This window comes from Heterocephalus glaber, unplaced genomic scaffold (assembly GCF_053883595.1).
Source record: "Heterocephalus glaber isolate CG9 unplaced genomic scaffold, H.glaber_assembly_v1.0 deba00001497, whole genome shotgun sequence".
Classification (NCBI taxonomy): Eukaryota; Metazoa; Chordata; class Mammalia; order Rodentia; family Bathyergidae; genus Heterocephalus; species Heterocephalus glaber.
In genome coordinates, this window is record NW_028258320.1 from 67,927,331 (window position 1) to 67,947,564 (window position 20,234).

At 31.9% G+C, this 20,234-nt stretch overlaps 1 protein-coding gene across 3 annotated transcripts in view; it reads right to left on the reverse strand.

Moving 5' to 3' along the window:
- Positions 1–20,234, reverse strand: part of Ccdc172 (coiled-coil domain containing 172) — a 90,651-nt gene that overhangs the window by 22,659 nt on the left and 47,758 nt on the right. For all 3 annotated transcript variants that reach the window (XM_087185254.1, XM_013069826.3, XM_021253368.2), the window contains exons 6-7: positions 16,738–16,839; positions 16,294–16,396 (exon numbers count right to left, since the gene is read on the reverse strand). In XM_087185254.1, the coding sequence (XP_087041380.1) occupies positions 16,294–16,396; positions 16,738–16,839 (205 nt within the window). The remainder of the gene's footprint in view (positions 1–16,293; positions 16,397–16,737; positions 16,840–20,234) is intronic.

Here is a 20,234-nt window from a genome sequence, read left to right on the forward strand (position 1 = left end):
ATGAAATCCCACTGAACAACCACCAGAATATCTAAAATGAAAGTCAATACCAGGTGTGACAGAGATGTGAAGAAACAACAACTTTCAGAATGCTGGCAAAGGAATCACATTCCATTCGTACACCTAAGGTGTATTTTTTTTTAAATAGAAAGTTAAAGTCTCAGAGTCTCATTTGTGTAGGAAAACACTAAATGCATGCCTAAGAGTTGAAAGAGTACTGACTTCTTTTAAATCAATGGCTCTCTCATCATTTGAGTGAGAAGGGTCTTTTGTGTCTTTTGATTTAATGACTGGTCTCTCTAGGTCCCTCAGTTTTCATTACTTGCTTCCTGTTTGACTTTAAAGGTTAAAGCCCTACCACCTTGCCTACTTCTCACAAGGAACTATAGCTGTATAGAAAAAGGTTTTGTTTTGTAATGGAGAAAGGTTTTAAAGATCCATACTATGAAGAAAAAGCAAAAATGCATTTAAAGACCAATAACCCCAAAATAACATGAATTGATTTAGAGTATAACAAACAGAGAAAACAGTCAACTTCCGTTCTTAAAGCAAGTATGACCGATAAAGATAATGCACACACACACATCCATCTATAAATACCAATGCAAAAATTATAAACAAAATATTGGCAAAAATAAGACAATACCACATTAAGTAAATGATATTCTATGATCAATTAAAATTTATTTCAGGAATGAATGCGTGGTTCAATATTACAAACTCATAATGTAACTGACCATACTAACATTTCCAAGGAGAAAAATAATATGATTATTTCCAGAGGGGCTGAAACCTTTGAGATGTTAAAAATGTGTCCCCAATAAACATTCTCAATAAAAATCAGAACTAATGGATACTTTTATATAATAAAAAAATGTCAGTCTTGAGGTAGCACCTTAGTTTCTAGAGGCAATCTTCTTAAGGTCAGGAATAAGGAAGCTCGTTGCCCCTATTACTTTTTGATATTTTGTTGGAGTAATTTGCCATCAAAATTAGTCTACAGAACATAACTAGAGACATAAGAATTTGAAAGAAGAAATAAAGCTACTTTAATTTCAGGTGATATAACAACATACCTGAAGAATCGACGAAACAATAAAAAAATTTATTAAGGTGGCAAGATATAAGATTAGCATAGAAACATAGTCTATTATACCAATAACTAACAAGACTTTTTATTTGACAGGATATCATAAAAATATCAATTATTCCAAGTTAAATCAACTGAATATGACCCTAATTAAAAATGCCAGTAAGTTTTCCTCCCAAGGAGTAGACAAATTGATCCTAATGTTGATATGAAAAAAATAAACATTCAAGGAAAGCTCTTGAATGCCTGTCTTTTAAGGAAAGCACTGAAAAAGAAAAGGGCAATGGCTAGCCTTATCAGATATTAAAACATACTATTAATCTTTGACAATGGAAACAATGTAGTACTGGTATATAAATACAGCAGTGGAGCACAGAGGACAGACATATATCCAAGTATAAATAGTTGTACTAATACTGAACAACAATATAAAAAGAAAAGTCAATTTCACTCATAAATGTAAATTTAAAAATATTAAAATATCAGAAAAACAGCAATTACAAATATACACCATGATCAAGTTGAGTTATTCCAGGAATATAATAAGGATAGCTTAATGTTTACATATTTATAAATGTCATTTACTATACTAATAGATTAAAGAAGGAAAATACACATGTCTGTCTCAAAATATGCAGAAAAAAATCATTTGATAAAATCAAATACCCACTCATGACTTAAAAGAAATCCGTAGCAACTCTACAGGATAAAAAAATCTAAGTTCTTTAACAGATACATTGCAAATTTTTTTTAAAAAGGAAGAAGTAGGTTCTAGATTAAAATAGATTTAGAAGGCATAACCAGCCAACTGATATATGCAGACATTATTTAAAACCTAAGTTAGATAAACTGAAAAATAAATGAAATTTATGGATAATTGGAAATTTGAACACTGACTGGAGATTTTATGGTATCAGTTAATTACTATTAATTATTCTGTGTATGATAATGGATTCTCATTTTCTTCAAGTTCTTTTTAAGAAGATATATAATATAAAAGGATATCTATGATTCAGTTCAAAGTAATATGGGAGAAAGGTGAGCAGAGACAGATTAGACAAGACTGACTATAGATTGTGAATTGTTAAATTGAGTGATCATTACATTTGGTTCATTATATTGTTCTTTTTACTTTTTTATGTGTATTAAAACATAGATATTTAAAAATAGAGGACTTAGTTTGGATAGTGGCCATATAGTCAACATCTAAAATTCTCTTATATTTCTATTTACAAGCAATGAACAATTGAAACACATGATTTTTTAAAAGTACCATTTACAATAGTACCTAAGACTACAAGCTACCTAAAAATAAAATTTACTAATTTTCCAAATTTACCAAAATATAATATTTATAAAAAGAATGGATAAAGAAATAAAGTCCTATAAATGTGAAGTTCATTGTGCTCTGAGCTTTTAAGAATTTAATAGTAAATTGGTAAATTTACCAAACAAAATTTAGTAAAGATATGAAAGATTGACAAACAAAAATTTAAAGTATATTAAAAAAAATTAATCAATAGAGGTATTCTAAGTTCTGAGACAGACCTCATTATAATAATTGTATAAATTCTTCCAAAATGAACTGTAGAATGAGTGGAATTACTACAATCAAAATCACAGATTTGCAGATTTTAAAATGTATGGAAAAAAAGCAAAGGGCTAAGAATAACCAAGACACTCTTGGTGAAGACAAAATAAGGTGTAGGAGATGCCCTACTTTATACCAACTCATTATAAAATAGCAGTAATTAAGTTGTTATTATTGTATAGTATGCATTTAATAGTAATTACAAGTCTTGCATAGAAATAAACTAACTGACCAAAGAAACAGAATAGAAAGTCCTGAAACAGACCCATGGCTATATATAATATAGATAGGTAAATGATTGGTTAGTTGGTAGGGAGGTAGATAGAATAGATACATAGACAGGGGGTTTATAGGTGTTCAGAAAAATCTTGAGGGTAAAATAAGTGTTCTTTCTCCTAAATGAGAATAATACAATGAATAACTTTGTGCCATGAATTTAAAAACTTACATGAAAAAAAAAATTTTTTTTGGTACTGGGTTTCAAATTCAGGACCTTGAGCATGCTAGGCAGGCAGCGGCACCACTGAGCTAAATCCCTGGCCTGAAATAAATAATTTTTAAGAAAAATATAACTGCAAATTCATTCTAAAAGAAGCAGAAAGACTACTGTAACTTAAGAAAAATCAAATAGCTGGCCCAAAATTTCCTACAAAGAAAACACTATGGCAACAAAATACCAATATACATAGATTAGAAAAAAAATTCTGAAAATAAAATATTGAGGATGAAGACTAACTGGACATTTTATAATGTATTAATGGGAGTATAATTTGGTTTAATCACTTGGAAAATAGCTTGTCTTTATCTTGAAGTTCAACATTCAGGTGCCCAACACTCTCCAATTCCAACAGACACAGAGAAACTCCTGTATATATGCACTAGTGCACACACTTCAACTGCTGTGATAGCAAAAACCTGGAAGCATTACAAATGGCCATTGAAAACAAAAAAAAATTGTAGTATATACGTTTGTCTATAGTCACAAACATGGGTTAATTTTTAGAAACAATGTTGAATAAAGAACATGTCCCAGACAGTACAGTACTATTTTTACTTAATTAAAAAGAAATAAATATAGTGAACTGACTATTTGGGCTTGCATATAGATGGGGGTATATAAAAATATATGACATAAATTTAAATAAATCATATAATATAATAAAGCAAGAAAATGAATCAAATAAGTCATATTATGCACAATATAAAATACAATATTGAACATAAATTACATCTACTGTAGGAAAGAGAGTATGGGATACAAAAGGACCCATACCTAATGTAAGATTTTGGTAATATTCTAATTGGTTCATAGTTATTCAATTATTTTTATATTTCTAAATTACATAGTTTCCATGCATTATTTTAAGACCCACTAGGGAAAGAAAACATAATATTTAAAATAAGAATGGACAAGGAAATACTATCCTATATGTGAAATTCATTTAATAGTAAATAGGAATCCTAAAGGAACATTTTGGTAACAAGGAGAGTAACAATTTTGAAGATTAGATGTTTACACAAGTATAACAACATTTGCATTAAATATTTCTAAAGAATAAGTGGAAAGCAAAATGCCAAGCTACAATGTGCTGTGGTTGGTACACTGTATCTAGATTCTGCTATAATAATGTACGTAAGGCCTCATTTTAATATATTAATTTTTTTCAAATAAAATGGTATAGCTCTTTCTTCACGCTATCATCAATACTTGCTTTACTGTAGTTCAAATGAACTACATATTCTGCAAGATCTTTTATGCCCATCAGAATTAGGGGGTGACCATTCTCTATTTCAGTTACCTAATAATAAGAATGAAAGACTTGAAATTAAGGAAGACATTCAGAGCAAATTATAGCAAGTATTTCTCTATTCAGCATATAATCAAGCTATAGAATTTAGATCTGCATTTAAAGAAAAGATTGCTAATGCTAGCTTTAAAAGAAGTTAGATGATAATGGCATGAATATTAATGCATTTGCAGCTAGCAATATAATGGTAAGCTGAAATTATGCTTCATTGCCTAGGCTGATTGGCTACAGGGGAGAAGTTCATTCATCTACTGCACAGTAACTAAGGTAGTTTGCATTTCTTATTGTTACCTTTCTCTGAATCATAAAATAATGACTGGGATAAGTTAACACTGCTAGTTAGTTTAGCAAAATTTATGTTCCATGTAAAGTACTTTAATGATTTGCTATACCATTCCAATATTGTTTTCAGTTACCTCTAAATGACACAGAAAAGCCTTAACAACATACAGTTTTTAGTTATCAGACTGTATACAACTATAATTGAAGTAGAGATTAAGACAAATTTCAGCCAATGTCCTAGTACCTAAACCAAATTTTGTTAAAATTTAGGTATATTTCATTGCAGTCTTTAGTTTCGATATAATAGCAATCATACACAATTTTATCTTAGTTATTTCTTTTGCTTAATTCTATCATATATTTCCCCCAGTAAGTGATATATGCCAATTTATACCATTTAAGATAAATACATAGTAGTCCAAGTGGCTACATCATAGTTAATTTATTAATTTATAGTTGATCTTTTCAATTGTTTTTTTTTTTACCATAAATAACATTATTATTAACATTCTCTGGGCATAAAGCTTCTGCACTTAAAATTGGTTTCCTTAGGATAGAGCTCATAAGAGGAATTATTGAGTCAAATGGCATAAACATATAGACGTGTATATATATACATATATAATCTTAATTTCATTTTAAATACTGAATTAGCAATGCATACTAATAGTGATGTCTGAGTCATCTCTATGCCACACCTTGGCCAATTTTGAGTATGCTCATTTAATAATGCATTTGAAAATTTGATAGAAAGACACAATATTCAGTGGTTTTAATTTGCCCCTTATTGATAGTACACCTGAATTAACTTGTTTTATTCATTGGAGTATTCTTAATAACTAACATAGTAGAGTACATAATAAAAAGCAGTTGTTTAACAGATTTGTTGGATAAATGCATGAATGAAAAACTATTTTAGTGTTACCTTATAGATTTTTATCAGTTGATCATTTAATAAACTGTTATCTCTTGTTTGTCATAGTACCAAAAATACTATAGTTTTGCCCAGTTTCCATTCCCTGTCGATATTTCTGACACAAAGAATTTTAAATTTTATATTTTAAACCTTACATGTTATTCTTGTCCCTTTTGGTTTCCTTAATTACACTTGAGGTTTTTCTACTTTCCAGTAGTTTTTTCATAGCTACTTTCCAGTAGTTTTTTCATAGCTTGACTTTCTTAATATTATTTCTCTATATTAATTCATATGAAGATTATTTTTGTACCATTTAAATATAAAATTACTTTTCTAAACTAATGTAGGTGGTCTCCTTTGACATATAATTTATTTTTTAAAGTGAGTGTGAAAGTCAAATATGTGAAAGCAGAATTATCCATTTTTTAATGTATGCTTTCCCTTAGTCCGGGCCATTATCAGACAGGTAAGAACCTTCACAGAGTCATCTGCTGAGAAGCAACTGGAAAAGGAAGGAATCTTACCAGATATTCCTTACTCCAAATTTTGGGTTGGTTGGATTGGGAATTTCTTTTTGCCACATACTTTCTGTCATCTTCCCCAATCCCATACCAAAAAGGATTTGTTTATAAAGATAAACACAAAAATTAAAAAATTTCTGGGGGCCGGTGATTTAGCTCAGTGGTTCTGTCGCCTGCCTTGCAAGCGCAAGGACCCAAGTTCGATCCCCGATACCAAAAAAAAACAACCAAAACAACAACAACAACAAAAATTTAAAAATTTCAAACTTGTATGATATTATCAGAGACCAGTGAATTTTGTTAATGATCACTGTCATATTGCATATTTCTTGCATAATATTCAAAATGACTTCAAACTTTAGGAGACAGGTATATTTGTATCAGAATATGGTTTCTAAAATAATCTATTGAGTCCACTATCAAAAATTTCCCCAAGCTTTAATAACTATAATATATGCCAAGAATGCACAAAACAGGGAATCTCTATTAGCTTGAACGCTACTCAATGCTGTACAGACATTTCTGTTAGAGAATAAATGATGAAGTTCTACAAGAAAAGATGCAGAGCCAACAGAAATATTCAACAAAATACATAGTTATATTTTATAAATCTTAAAAAAAGACAATATTGGTTGGGTGTAGATACAAGTATTTGACTAGTATTTTGCAGAAACTTTAGAGCTGAGATTTTATTACACTTCTCCACTTTGAGTTAGTCTTGTTAAAAACAGAGAGCAAAGCAAATACAGACTATTATCTAAATGTAGTCTGGATAACAATTCCCATTACTCTATTAAATGATGCTTATTCTAAATAATGTTACAGAAACACTCCTGCAAGTAGTTAAGGATACTCTTACAGAAATGTAACTAATTGTGAATATTTAGAAACTGCATTTGCAAGAATTCATGGGAGAATGATTAGATAAATATGACATTTCCACACAATGACATGAAAAGGAATAAAATTCATCAGTACACACTAATGTGGAAATGTCTGTATTTTGCTAAGGAATAAAGCATACTGTAGAATAGTAAGTGTGAGCCCATGATCTCATTTTTGCTGAACATCTAAGAAGACATCTGCATACATGTGCACATGCACACATACAGAAAAATAAACTGACAAGTACATACAGAATAAGGTGATGAGAAGGGAGATAGATAGTTGTACATTTTGATAGTGTTTGAATTTTTTACTTAATATAACCTACTCTCACAATTTAAAAATAAGTATGTGTGTATATACATGCATATTTAGTAAAAGGAAAAAGTACACATGTATAAATGTATATTTTGTCAGTGTACCTTTTTGAGAGGTTGAGAGTACATTAATACTATGTGTTTATGCCTTCTTATAAATCTAAGGATCATCAATATGACCTTGATGACTAACTTAACTGGATGACTTTTTCACTGAAAAGCCAACAGCATTGCTTTACTACTACCTGTAGATGCATTTAGTCTCTCAGTGGAAGATGCAGATTAATTTTTAATTTTTGTGCAGTTTCCACTGGAAATATGCTCTTCACAAAAACTACACTATATTTTAAGCGCTAAGAATGAAAATCTTATGCCATTGACTTTGCAGACTTATTTCTGAAACGTGTCCTGATGTATTAAACAAGCACAAATACTGGTTATACAAGATGTAAAATAACTTTAAAAAGTTTTGTTGGTAAAGAAAATGCCTAAAATGTTTAAAGTTGTCTGTAATGTTACTATTTCGAGTAAATTTTTTAGAATTACTGTCAACTATATTTTGGTAATCCTGGTGTTGAGTAAAAATAAAAAATAATAGATTCTGGAAGTTTGAAGGGTCCCAAAATATAATTCTTTCCTGTCTCTCAAGTTTGCAAAATAAAGAAAGCAGAAATAAAGCAAAGTATATCATATACTTCTGATACAGCATATTCTGGAGAATACGTGTTATATATGTAGGCAAGGATTTTCCAATATTGAACCCCAGAATTAGAATAATTTAATACCACTATAGGTACTCCAGGACCCCATAAGCTTTCTCTTACAGACTCCTACTACTATAAAACTAAGGGGGTATAGCAGCTGAGTGGAGCACATCTTTCTGAGGCAGGCAAAACTCAAAAATGATGGGGAATAGGAAGGGGCTGGGCTCCATACTACCAAGTTCATCCTCTCAAACTCTTAGACTGGATCACTCCTCCACACTTTAGGGATGAGCATGGGGGCCCCGGGGCAAAACCAGGAGGGTTAAACGAATGAAGCTTTTTCCACAATGAAGAAAAAAATCAGGAGTGAAAGAATTCCATTCTAAAGTGAGGCTGTCCCAATAGTTAGAATATACCATGTTTTTCAAATAAATTTGAAACTATATGAAGAATTTATCTTTTGTAGCAAAAATTCAATTATATGTCAACTAAATCACTGGAACTGGTATTTATTGAACACCATGAGCTTTTGACTGTGCTACATGCAGATGCTGAAAGGCAGATGAACAAAAAGTAGAGTGAATTCCCAGTCTGATGAGATAGACTGATTTGCACAAATATCACTGACTATGGCTAACAATATAACAATTATAAACAAGTTCTCCATGAACACAGAAAATAATAGAAGAAAGCTTTCATAATTACATTCATTTATTCTTATTTACTCCACATCTACTGTATGCCAATCTCTACCAAAGATTTAGACATTAGATATACAATAGTGAACAAAATAGACAAGATATTTCTTCTTAGCACATGGGCAAGACAGATACTAGCAACATAAGTACATAAATATGTAACTGGAAAATGGAACATGTGCTATAAAGGAAAATACACAGGATGTGATTAGGGAAAAATAACAGAAGTTACATGATTTAGATTACAGGGTAAGGGGGGTTCTCTGAGAAAGTATTTCAGCTCAGCGCTAAGGATCACATATGACTCACCAGACAATAAATAGACAGGAAGAGTGGGGAACAAATAATTTCAGTAGAAGGAAAGGTAGATACAAAGGTCTTTAGGTATAAAAAAATTGGGGACTGGAAGGAACAGGGTGAGAAGTAGATCATGATTGAAGTTAATGTGAGGGAGGTGGTCAGAGCCATAGTTTGAAGAGTCATTAAATGACTTTAGTAAGGGAGTGATGTGATTCAATTTACTATGGATTGTGGACTACAAGAGTGGGTGAAAGGAGAGCAGAAAACAGACTGGTACTAAGATCTCAGTGAACGAGAATGGTAGCTACAACCTGGACAGAAGCAGTGGATACAGACAAGTGCAGAGTCACAAAACGTGGTGATAGATTGGAGTAGGGTAAAAATGGTAAGATTTGTGAACATGTCAAAAATGCCTACCACATTTTGGACTTGAGAAATACCTAGAAAAAAGTAACACATACACTGAGTCTTGAAGACTGAGTTGGATTTTAGCTAATGGAAAAGAAAGAGTCAAGGACTCTCTCTGATACAGTAGTATAATAGTGCATGCAATAAAATGCAGGAAGACAGTGGCTAGGCATAGAATTTGAAAGCCCCTGAATTACTGATAAAAGTTTTTGTTTATCTGTTTATTTAATGAGGGCAGCAACACTACATATTCATTTCTATGTTTACACTAGACTTCTGGGAATTTAGGAATGGAGAGCTGAAGAAAGGATTCCAAGCTAAACCTGCAGTCCTAGTTACTCAGTATTTTGAGTAAGGAGGATCTTTTCAGCCCACGAGTTCAAAACCAGCCTGGGAAAAACTGGAAGACCTGTATCAAATAAAACAATGTGCAAACAAACAAACAGAAAGAAGAAATTAGAAAGAAAAATTATTTTTAAAAAAGAAAGAGGGATTTGGAACAATGGTTTGGAAATCATCTATAGATGAGGACTGTAAATCACCAAACCAAGTGAGATACCTACTAGAAAGTATAAAGTGAAAATAGTGTCAATGATTAAGTTTTGGGAAGCCTCTACACTGAAAGGACACGCAGAAGGACAAATGACAAAGAAGCTCAAAAGATACAAAATCCTCACAGATGTATGAAATAAAAATAAAACTGTAAGTAGTTATAGCTAATAATTATAGAGTATTTTCTGTGTACCAAGCACTGTTCTAAGGAGTTTAATATAATTAATAAATTATTTTATACTATAATCATGTGGGATACATACTGTTATCAACCTCATTTTCTAGTTGTGGAGACTCAGGCACAAATAAATTAAATTCCTTGTCCAAGGTCATCGACCTATTACTAAGTGATGGCATGAGATTCAAAAGAATTTATATTTTAACCACTAGGCTTCATTGCCTGTAAAGACTCAGATCTTTTTCACTTCTGTCCTCCTCATATGATATTTCTAAAACACTAGCTCAGTTATAGTTACATAATCCTTTTAGAGGCTTCTGATGAACTAATCTGCTTAAGTATTAATCATAGCAGTAATTTTCAGGTTAGCTGCTATAATGTGCTCCACTTTTTTCACAATAGAATATTTTAAATAAATCAACATCTTGACATTTATAAATAAGTAAATATTACTTAAGTAAATATTACTTAAAATATTACTTAAACAACTGTGAATATCAAGTACTGAGACCGGTTCTGCACATTAAAGGATAACATCTAAGTAAGAGTCCAACAAATAAACAGAACATAGGCTAATTTTTAAAATACTGACTACAATAATTTTAAAAGCACTTTACATATATATCTTTGTCTGTCTATCTATCTTTTCTTATAAACAGATTCACTATTACACTTCTGAAGTTTCAGTTACCTACAGTCTCAGTTACTCAAGGTCAATTACAGTCTGAAAATGTTAAATGGAAAATTCCAGTAATGAACAATTCCTAAGTTTTAAATAACTTTTATTACAGTATATTGTTTACTTGTTTATTTTACTATTGTTATTAATCTTTTATTATGCCTAAAATATAAATTAATCTTTATCACGGGTATGTATGTATAGGGAATATACAGTATATACAAACTTCAGTACTATCTGTGGTTTCAGGCATCCATGGGGGCGGGGCCTTGCATTGTTTCCCCACAGAAAAGAGAGGACTACTGAATCTTTATTTCCCATGTCTGTGAAACATATAAATCAAGAAACTAAGTATATAAATTAAAGAATTTAAAGTGAGAATTGATAAATATTTTCATCTCATTCATAACTGCTAAAAAGCAATGAATGGATTAGGTAAATGGACTGATATTTCTTTCCAAATTTCTTCTGTCATCATTTGTGAAGTAGAAAGCACTCTCTAGCAGACTTTGTGTGTTTAATTTTAACTCAGGGAAAACTTTTATGACTGAGTGATAAACCCACAAAACTGGAGTTTATATCGGAAGCCCTCACACTACTAAGTATAATGATACCAGTGTGCATTACCATTTTTAAAAGTATAAAGCAATCAATGAGCAGATTGCCATTACAGAAACTCATTCTACATTATACACATCACTCAAGAGATTGATATTTTATGCTTATGAAACTTAACATAAAATTAAACTGTAAATATTTCCTCACTATCTACTAAAATTACAGCCTAAGGCAATACACTGCTAATATGAAACATTTGTTCAGCTCTAGTGGACATTTTTCCTATATGATTTATGTGAAAGAAGGATTCATTTACTTCTTTTAGATTCAGTAATGAAGTTTCTTCTCTCATATTAAGCCTGGAAAGCGTAGGAATTTCTTTACAACTTAGAATCCAGAAAGTATAAACCTGAATTCTCAATAAATAAAAGTCAAACTTTAAAACTTGACGTATTTTCTCCTTGTGTTTATGATTATGTCATTTCAAACATCTGCCATTATTCCATTACCCAAATACATAAAAAGCATCTAAATATCTCACACAGAAAACACATTTCCATTCTTTAGGAACCAAACCAGAGTGACAATTTCAAGTAAACTAGATTGTAATTCTTCTCCCTAGAATCTAGAAAGATTAAATATAATTTCATCTGTTTTAATCCAAAAAGTTAGGCTTAGTATCAGAATATGAGTAACAATCCATAGGATATAAGAAAAGATAAAATTTATTTCATCATCATCAATCTAATACATCATGAACTTACATGTAGTACTTGCTAGCCAGTGAAGTCTTTCCTTAGTTACAAGTTACAGAATACACACAGGGAAAATAATGTCATTATGTGGAACTTTTAAAAAACATATGTGCACTTATTTTTTTTCCTTAAGTTTACTGGTACATTTTAGGTATAAAATACAGTTACATTCATCATTAGGATCTTGTACCTTTAAATGATGTTTCTTGGTTCTTATTTTTTTCCCTTCCCCGCTCTCCCTTCTCTATTTGCAAAGACTTTGTTTCCATTTTTTTCCTTTTCTCATATTTTTTCCCTTCTTTCCTTTCCCCTACCCCTCCCACTCCCCCTACTCCTTTAGACCTTTACTTCCTATTACACAATATCAACTATACATTTTTTAAATTACAATATCAAGATCTAGAAGACATTACCACAGATTTTATAGAATTTAAAAGGATATAGAAAGCATATTACAAAAATCTTTTTTGAAATAAATCTGACAACTTCTAAGAAGTACCTTGGAAGACAAATTAATGAAACTAACTCTGGAGGAAATATAAACTTTGAATAGCACCTATTAAAGAAAGTATATTCCTAGCTTGAAAACCTACCTATATGACAACAGCAGGCTCACATACATTTTAACTGATAAATTATATCAAACATTTAAAGCAGAAAAAAGAAGGAACACTTCTCCCCTCATTTTAGGACATCAACATTGTGCTAATACTAAAACTGGAAAAAGATAATAGAAGATAAAAGTATGAACATAGATAAAAATTTGTTTAACAAAGCAAACTATTAGAAGTCAGATCTGGCAGGATGTAGAAAGTGGTTTTATTATAAGGATGGCAGTATTGGTTCAGCATTGGAAGATCCACCTCCAAAAGTTATTATTTTAACAGAGGAAAAGGAAAAGTCATATGATCTGTCAGTAGTTGCAGAAAAAGTATTGGACTAAATTCTAGAGCTGTTCATGGTAAAAGCTATCAGGAGTCTACAAGTAGAACAGAACCTTCTTGGCAGATCAAAGACATGTACTCCATACTTACAGCAAAAACACCTTATATGAATGGAGAAGATACAAAGCTTTCTCCCTAAGGTGGGAAACAAGGGCAGATAAGCCTACTCTTCATCTGCCCATTAAACTTTGAAACATAGGCCCAAACCAAAATAGTCTGGCAATAAAATGACACAATTAGGATAGGATTGGCAAGGTAGAAGTAAAATCTTTACATGTAGATGAAATCATCACCTACAGGGAAAACACTAAGAAATCTCTAGGAGCCCCTAGAATTTGTATTTGAATTTAGCAGGATTAGAAAACACAAGATATATATAAAAATTCAAGTCTATGTATACTTGCTATAAATGAAGAATTAGATATTGAAATTTAAAAGTTATGTAGAAGTACAAAGGACCTTGAGAAGTAAAAAAGAAAAAAAAACAGTGTTGGAAGACATTTAGTACCTAATTTTAAGACTTTCTCTAAAGCTACATTAGTCAAGGCAGTGTTGGCATAAGGAAAGACATATAGATCATTGGAATAAAACAGAGAATCTAGAAATAGAACCATACATATATGGTCCACTGATTTTTTGAAAGATTATTTAACAGTAACATTTTATAGAACATAAACTCAATTCAAGAGCAGAGAAAAGATAGTGTTTTCAACAAATGGCACTAGAACAACTGGTATCCGTATATAAAAAATTAACCTCAACCCTTTATTTCCACACATAAAAATAACTTGAAAGGATCTATGAACCTAAATATTAAAGACTAAAACTATAAAACTTTAAGAAGAAATTATAAGGGAAAATGTTTATGAATTTAGGGTAGGCAAGAACTACCTAGGATACAAAAACCATAAAAGAAAAAAATTGATAAGTGAGATTCCATCAAAATTTAGAACTTTAAATGACATCGTTAAGAAAATGAAAAGTAGTCCTCAAACAGACCATATTTATAATGCATATAACCTATGACCAGAATATATAAAGAACTCTTCCAGTTCATTAATAGACAACCCAATTAAAAAGTAGACACAAAAAGATGATAAATAGCCAGTAGAGTACAAGGAAAGGTGTGCAACACTAGAATCAGAAAAATAGTAATCAGTACAGTAACAAGATTGACTTATACACTCATTAAGGAGATGAAGTTAAAACTTTTAAAAAAACAAATGTCAGCTTAGGTGTGAACCAGTTAGAACTTTCTAATACTGCTAATGTGAATGTAAAATGACAAAACTATTTTGGAAAACAATATAGAAATTTCTTGTGTTACTGTTAAGAACCAACAGTCCTATTCTTAAGTTTTTACTTGAGAGGAATGAAAACACATGTTCACAATAGATTGGTACATACAAGTTGACTATCCCTTTTCTGAAATTCTTGGAACCAGAGTGTTTCAGATTTTCGTTTGAAATCCACTTGATCTGCAAAGAGGATAGCTACTCTTGCTTTTTTTGGGGGGGGGGGGTTCCTGTCACATGGAGTATTGTTTTCCACCCTTTAACTTTTAGACTGAGTTTCTTTTTGAATTAAATGTGTTTCTTGTATGCAGCATATTGTTGGATCTTGCTTCTTGACCCATTCTGCCAGTCTATTTCTTTTGATTGGTGAGTTGAGACCATTAACATTGATGGTTATAACTCATACATATTGATTTATCATTGTCATGACTTTTTCTGTTTGTTGGATTCTCCCCCTTTGCTCTTAATTTCTTGTCGAGCCTGATGGATTCATTCTGCTGAGCTTCCTGGGCTTGTGATCCTTGTCTTTTCCTAGGATATTGTCTAAAATTTTTTGGAGTGCTGGTTTGGCATTCATGAAGTTCCTAAGGTGCTCTTTGTCATGAAAGTATCTTATTTCTCCATCAATTTTGAAAGATAGTTTTGCAGGTTACATCAATCTGGGTTGGAGTCTGTTTTCTTTTAGGGCTTGAAATACATCACTCCAAACTGTTCTTGCCTTGAGGGTTTGCATTGAGAAGTCTGCTGTGATTCTGATGGGCTTTCTTTTGTATGTGATTTGTTTCTTTTCTCTAACTGCTTTTAGAATTTTGTTCTTCTCTTGGGTTTCTGGAATCTTAACTATTATATGCCTATGTGTAGGGGTTTTTTTTTAATCACAGCTACTTGGAGTCCTATATGCCTCACTTATATGTATGTCAAGTTCTTCTCCCCTGCTTGGGAAGTTTTCTGTCATCACTTCTGTGAAAAGATTTTTTATGTCATCTGCACTCTCTCCCTTTTCTTCATTGACTCCAGTCAGTCCTATGTTATTCTTCTTTGTATCATCTAGCAGCTGCTAGATTGATTTCTCATGGTTTCTTACAATTTTAAAGAAATTTTTCTTTTCCTGGTCACTAACTGCAATCTTATCTTTTATAGCTGAAATTCTGTCTTCGTGCTCGATCATTCTGCTGCATAGACTTTCAATGGAGTTTTTAATCTCCTGGAAATCTGTTTGTATCTGTTTTATGGATTCCATTTGTTTCCTATGTTGGGATTCCATCATGTTCCTCAGCTCCATTTTTCTATCTGCGTCCTCTCTAGATTTGTTAATCATGTCTTGCACTATGGGCACAGTCTCTCTTGTTATCTGAGAAATTATTTCTGATTTCATTTTTTTCCAGATCCTCTTTTGTTGCTAGTTCAGGGAGTCCAGGTGGTTGAGTATCAGAGTGTTCCATCTCGTTTCCCTTTGGGGTTGCTTTAGGTAATCTGGAAATCTGGTTTTGAAACTTGTTTACATGTGTTCTCATTTCAACATGGTGGGCGCGTGCTGCTGGCACCAGCGTGGCACACCTCCTCTGTGCTTGTTGGGGGGGGGGATGGGCTACGGCAGTCTGGAACCCTCCTCTTTTGTGCTGGGAGTTCCTCACCTCCTCTGTGCTCACTGGGGTGGGAGGGGTACGGCAGTCCAGAAGCCTCCTCTTGTGTGCTGGTAGCGGCTCACCTCCTCTGTGCTTGCAGGGGTCTGTGCACTTATTTTTATGTTGAAATCTTTCTAACTTTAAAAATTAGCACCATTAATATCAAGTTAAAATAGACAACTCTCACCTTAAGCATTCAGTGTCATTTTGAGGCTTTTCATTGATCTTTATTTTTTCTGCCTCTAGATATTTGGTAGTACAAATTGCTTCTTTCTCTTCATCCTTAAGAACTGAAGAAAATTCTTATATTTAAAAAAATTAAACCTAAAGGCTATCTTTATTCATTCATCTAAAAAATACTCTTTTGATGCTTCATGTTAAATATGCATAGTGATAATTATTATTTTCTACTTTAATATCACAATTATACAAAAAGATCTTCACAGAATTTGTGGCAATAGGAACACCGCCTTTAACACTGATCTAATTACTATTTACCTATTTCTTTTTTATATCAATACTGGCACTATATCCCAATAAGTTAATTCCTTTTTTAAGATTACTAACCCTATCATTTGTTTGCAAATGTAAATATTTGTTGGCAAAATTAACTAAGTCATAAAAGTAATACCTTTAAGTTTTCTTTGGAGAGTAAGTAATTCTTGTATCAATTCACTCTTTTGTTTTTGAAGTTCACTGAACTGCCCATTGTCATGTTCCATGGACTTTATTTCTACAAATAATGACAATAACATCAAAAATTACATAAGAATAGATTTAATCAAACAAATGAAATATCTCTATTATGATAATATAAATCATTGATGAAAGAAACTGAAGAAGATACAACTAAATAAAGATAATTCCAAGTTTATGAATCAGAAGAATTAGTATCAGTAAAATGTCCATGCTACCCAAACCAATATATAGAATTTAATGCAATCCCCATTTTGGGACATTCATCACCCCCAAAAAAACCTCCATTCCTGATAGCAGTCAGTGCCAGTTTTTGCCAGGTCCACCAGCCTTAGGCAATTATCAATTTTCTTTATGGATTTGCTGATTCTGAATATTTTACAAAAATGGAATCATACATTCTATGGCCTTTAATTTTTGACCTTTTACTTAATATGACTTCAAGGTCCACTCATGTTGTACCACATATCAGTGTTTTTTTCTTCTTTATGCCTTAACAACATTCTATTTTATATATATAGTATATTTTATATTTTCATTCATCAAATTATATTTTGAGCTATTTATTTTGTCTACTATGAATAATGCTACCATGAACATTCACGTGCAAATTCTCAGGTGCATTTTTGTTTTCAATTCTCTTAAATGCCTAGGAGTGAAATTGCTAAGTCATGTAATAACTCTAGGCTAATTTGTTTTTGTTTTTTGTTTTGTGGTACCAGAAATTGAACTCAAGGTCTTTGCACTGAGATACATCCTCAGCCTTTTTTAGTTTTTGATACAGGTTGTTGCCCAGGCTGGGCTTAAACTTAACTATACTACTGCGTCAGCCTCCCAGAAGGCTAGGATTGTAAGCATGAATTCTGATAAATAAATCACATTTCAAAGCAGTTGTATGATTTGGTATCCTACTTGTAATTCATGGCATTTTCAATCTCTTTGTAGTCTCACCACACTATTACTGCCCACCCTTATGATAGTGACATCATTGTGCTTTTGATTTGCAGTTCCCTGATGACTAAAGATGTTTAGCATTTTTTTAATGTGGCCTTTTGTATATGTTTTTTGAATAAATGTCTATTAAAACTTTTAGTTCATTTTTAAGGTGAGTTGTCTTTTTACTGTTGTGTTGCAAGATTTATATTCTGGATCTGAGTCCCTTATCAGATATATTACTTGAAAATATTTTCTTCCATTTTTGTGGTTGTCTTCACTTTCTGGATAGAACTCTTAAACATAAGAGTTCTCGATTTTCAATGAAGTCCAATTTACCCATTCTTTGATTACTTGTGCATATCAAAAAAATTCACTAACACAACATTACGAAGATTTACAATTATATTTTTCTTAAGAGTTTTATATTTCTTCAATCTCTAGTACCACAAAAAAGTTTTATATTCTAGCTCTAACACTGTTTAATTTTTGTGTATGGTGTGAAATGCATCAATGGTGAGATGGTCTTTGATTCATTTTGTGTTAATTTTTGTATATGCTGTGTTCATGTGCATTCTTTTGAATGTGGATATCTAGTTATTCCAGGGCTATTATTTTTAAAGTTTATTATTTTCTCATTGAATTATCTTGGCATCATTGTCAAGAACCAATTGACCATGGAGGATGAGTTTATTTCTGGATCCCTAATTATATTCCATTGATCTTGCTTATTTGTATGCCTGTGCTACTCTATCTTTATTACTGTAGCTTTATATAAACTTCGAAATTAGTAACTGTGAATTCTCCAACCCAGTTCTTCCTTTTCAAGATTATTTTGGCTATTCTAGATACTTTGTATTTCCCAGTGAATTTTAGAGTCAATTTTCCAAGTTTAGCAAGAGAGTTTAGCAAAATCTCTACCTGAGATTTTGATGGGGGTTGCAGTTGCATTGGATCTTCATGTAACACTTGGCAGTACAGCCATCTTAACAGTATTGTCTCCCAATCTACAAACAAGTTTTTCATGTAGTTATTTCTTTATTTTCCTTCAATGTTTCTTATACGTTTTGGTTACATGCCTTGTACTTTAAAAAAATGTATTCCTAAGTATTTTATTTTTGGTGTTATTATAAATAGAATTTTCTTAAATTTGCTGACAAATTGTTGACAATATGTAGAAATATGATTGATTTTTGATCTTATACCCTGCATCTTTGCTGAATTAGCTCTAGTAGTTTTCTTTAGTTCCTTTGGATAATCTCAATACAAGCTCATGTTATCTTTGAATTAGGTAAGTTTTCTTCCTTTCCAATCATCTTTTGGTAACTTCTCTTGCTTGCTTGCCTAGCTAAAATCTGCAGCCCTGTTTATAAGTGGCAGTATGAGTATATACTTTTTTCTTCTTCCTGATAGTAGGTGGGAAACTGTCATTTTCCCACCATTAAGAATGACATTATAGGGCCGGGGATTTAGCTCAGTGGTTCCGTTGTTTGCCTAGCAAGCTCAAGGACCCGAGTTCGATCTCTGGTACCAAAACAAAAAACAAAACAAAGAATGACATTATGGCCAGGGATTTAGCTCAGTGGTTCGGGTGCTTGCCTCACAAGCGCAAGGTCCCAAGTTCGATCCCCGGTACCAAAAAAAGAGAAAAAAAAGAAAAAAAAAAGAATGACATAAAGTTGAGGAAAATTCTTTGTTTTATCATGAAAGAATATTGTCAAATATTGTTACTGTATCTTTGGTTTTTTTTATGTCTTTTATTTAGTACCCCCCCATCCTCTTCCCTTCTCTATAAAGTCTATTTCTCTATGTTCATTTCTTTGAGTATACTTAATAAATAAAAGCAGTTTTAAATTCTTTTTCTCCTAATTGCATCATCTCTGTCACTTCTGGGTATATATTTATTGATCCAATTTCCTCCTTGCTCTAAGTTGTAATCTGTTGCTTCTTCACATTCTTAGTGATTTCTGATGCGATACAAGCTATTATGTTTAAAATTTTGTTGAATGTTTGAGTTTGCTGTCTTCCTCTAAATGATGTTGATGCTTGTTTTAGTACAGTTAAGTTACCTATGGATCAAACTTGTTTAGAACATTTTTATAGAATGATTATATAACAGCATTCAATCTAAGGAAAATTTAATCCTACTATTAAGGCCAGACTCTTCTGTGTAATGAAATCTTACTATATCTCCCAGTTCCATGTGAGTTCTTAGCATTTCTCACTTTATTACTCCCAAGTAGTTTTTCTTTACTCAGCATGCTGGAGTTTCCCCATGTGAGCACAGGTTTATACAGAGAAAAAGACTCAAGGGGACCTCCATGCAGATTTTTCTCTGTGTGAACCTGTCCTCTTAAGCACATTTTCTTGAAAATTCTGGCTGACTTGGCCTCCCTGATCTCCAATCTTTGCATCTTCAACTCAGACCACTGTGCATTGCTTAAGATTCTCCTCCCAGTGCTATTATCTAAAAGCTGTATCCAAGTAGAAAGCTGGGAC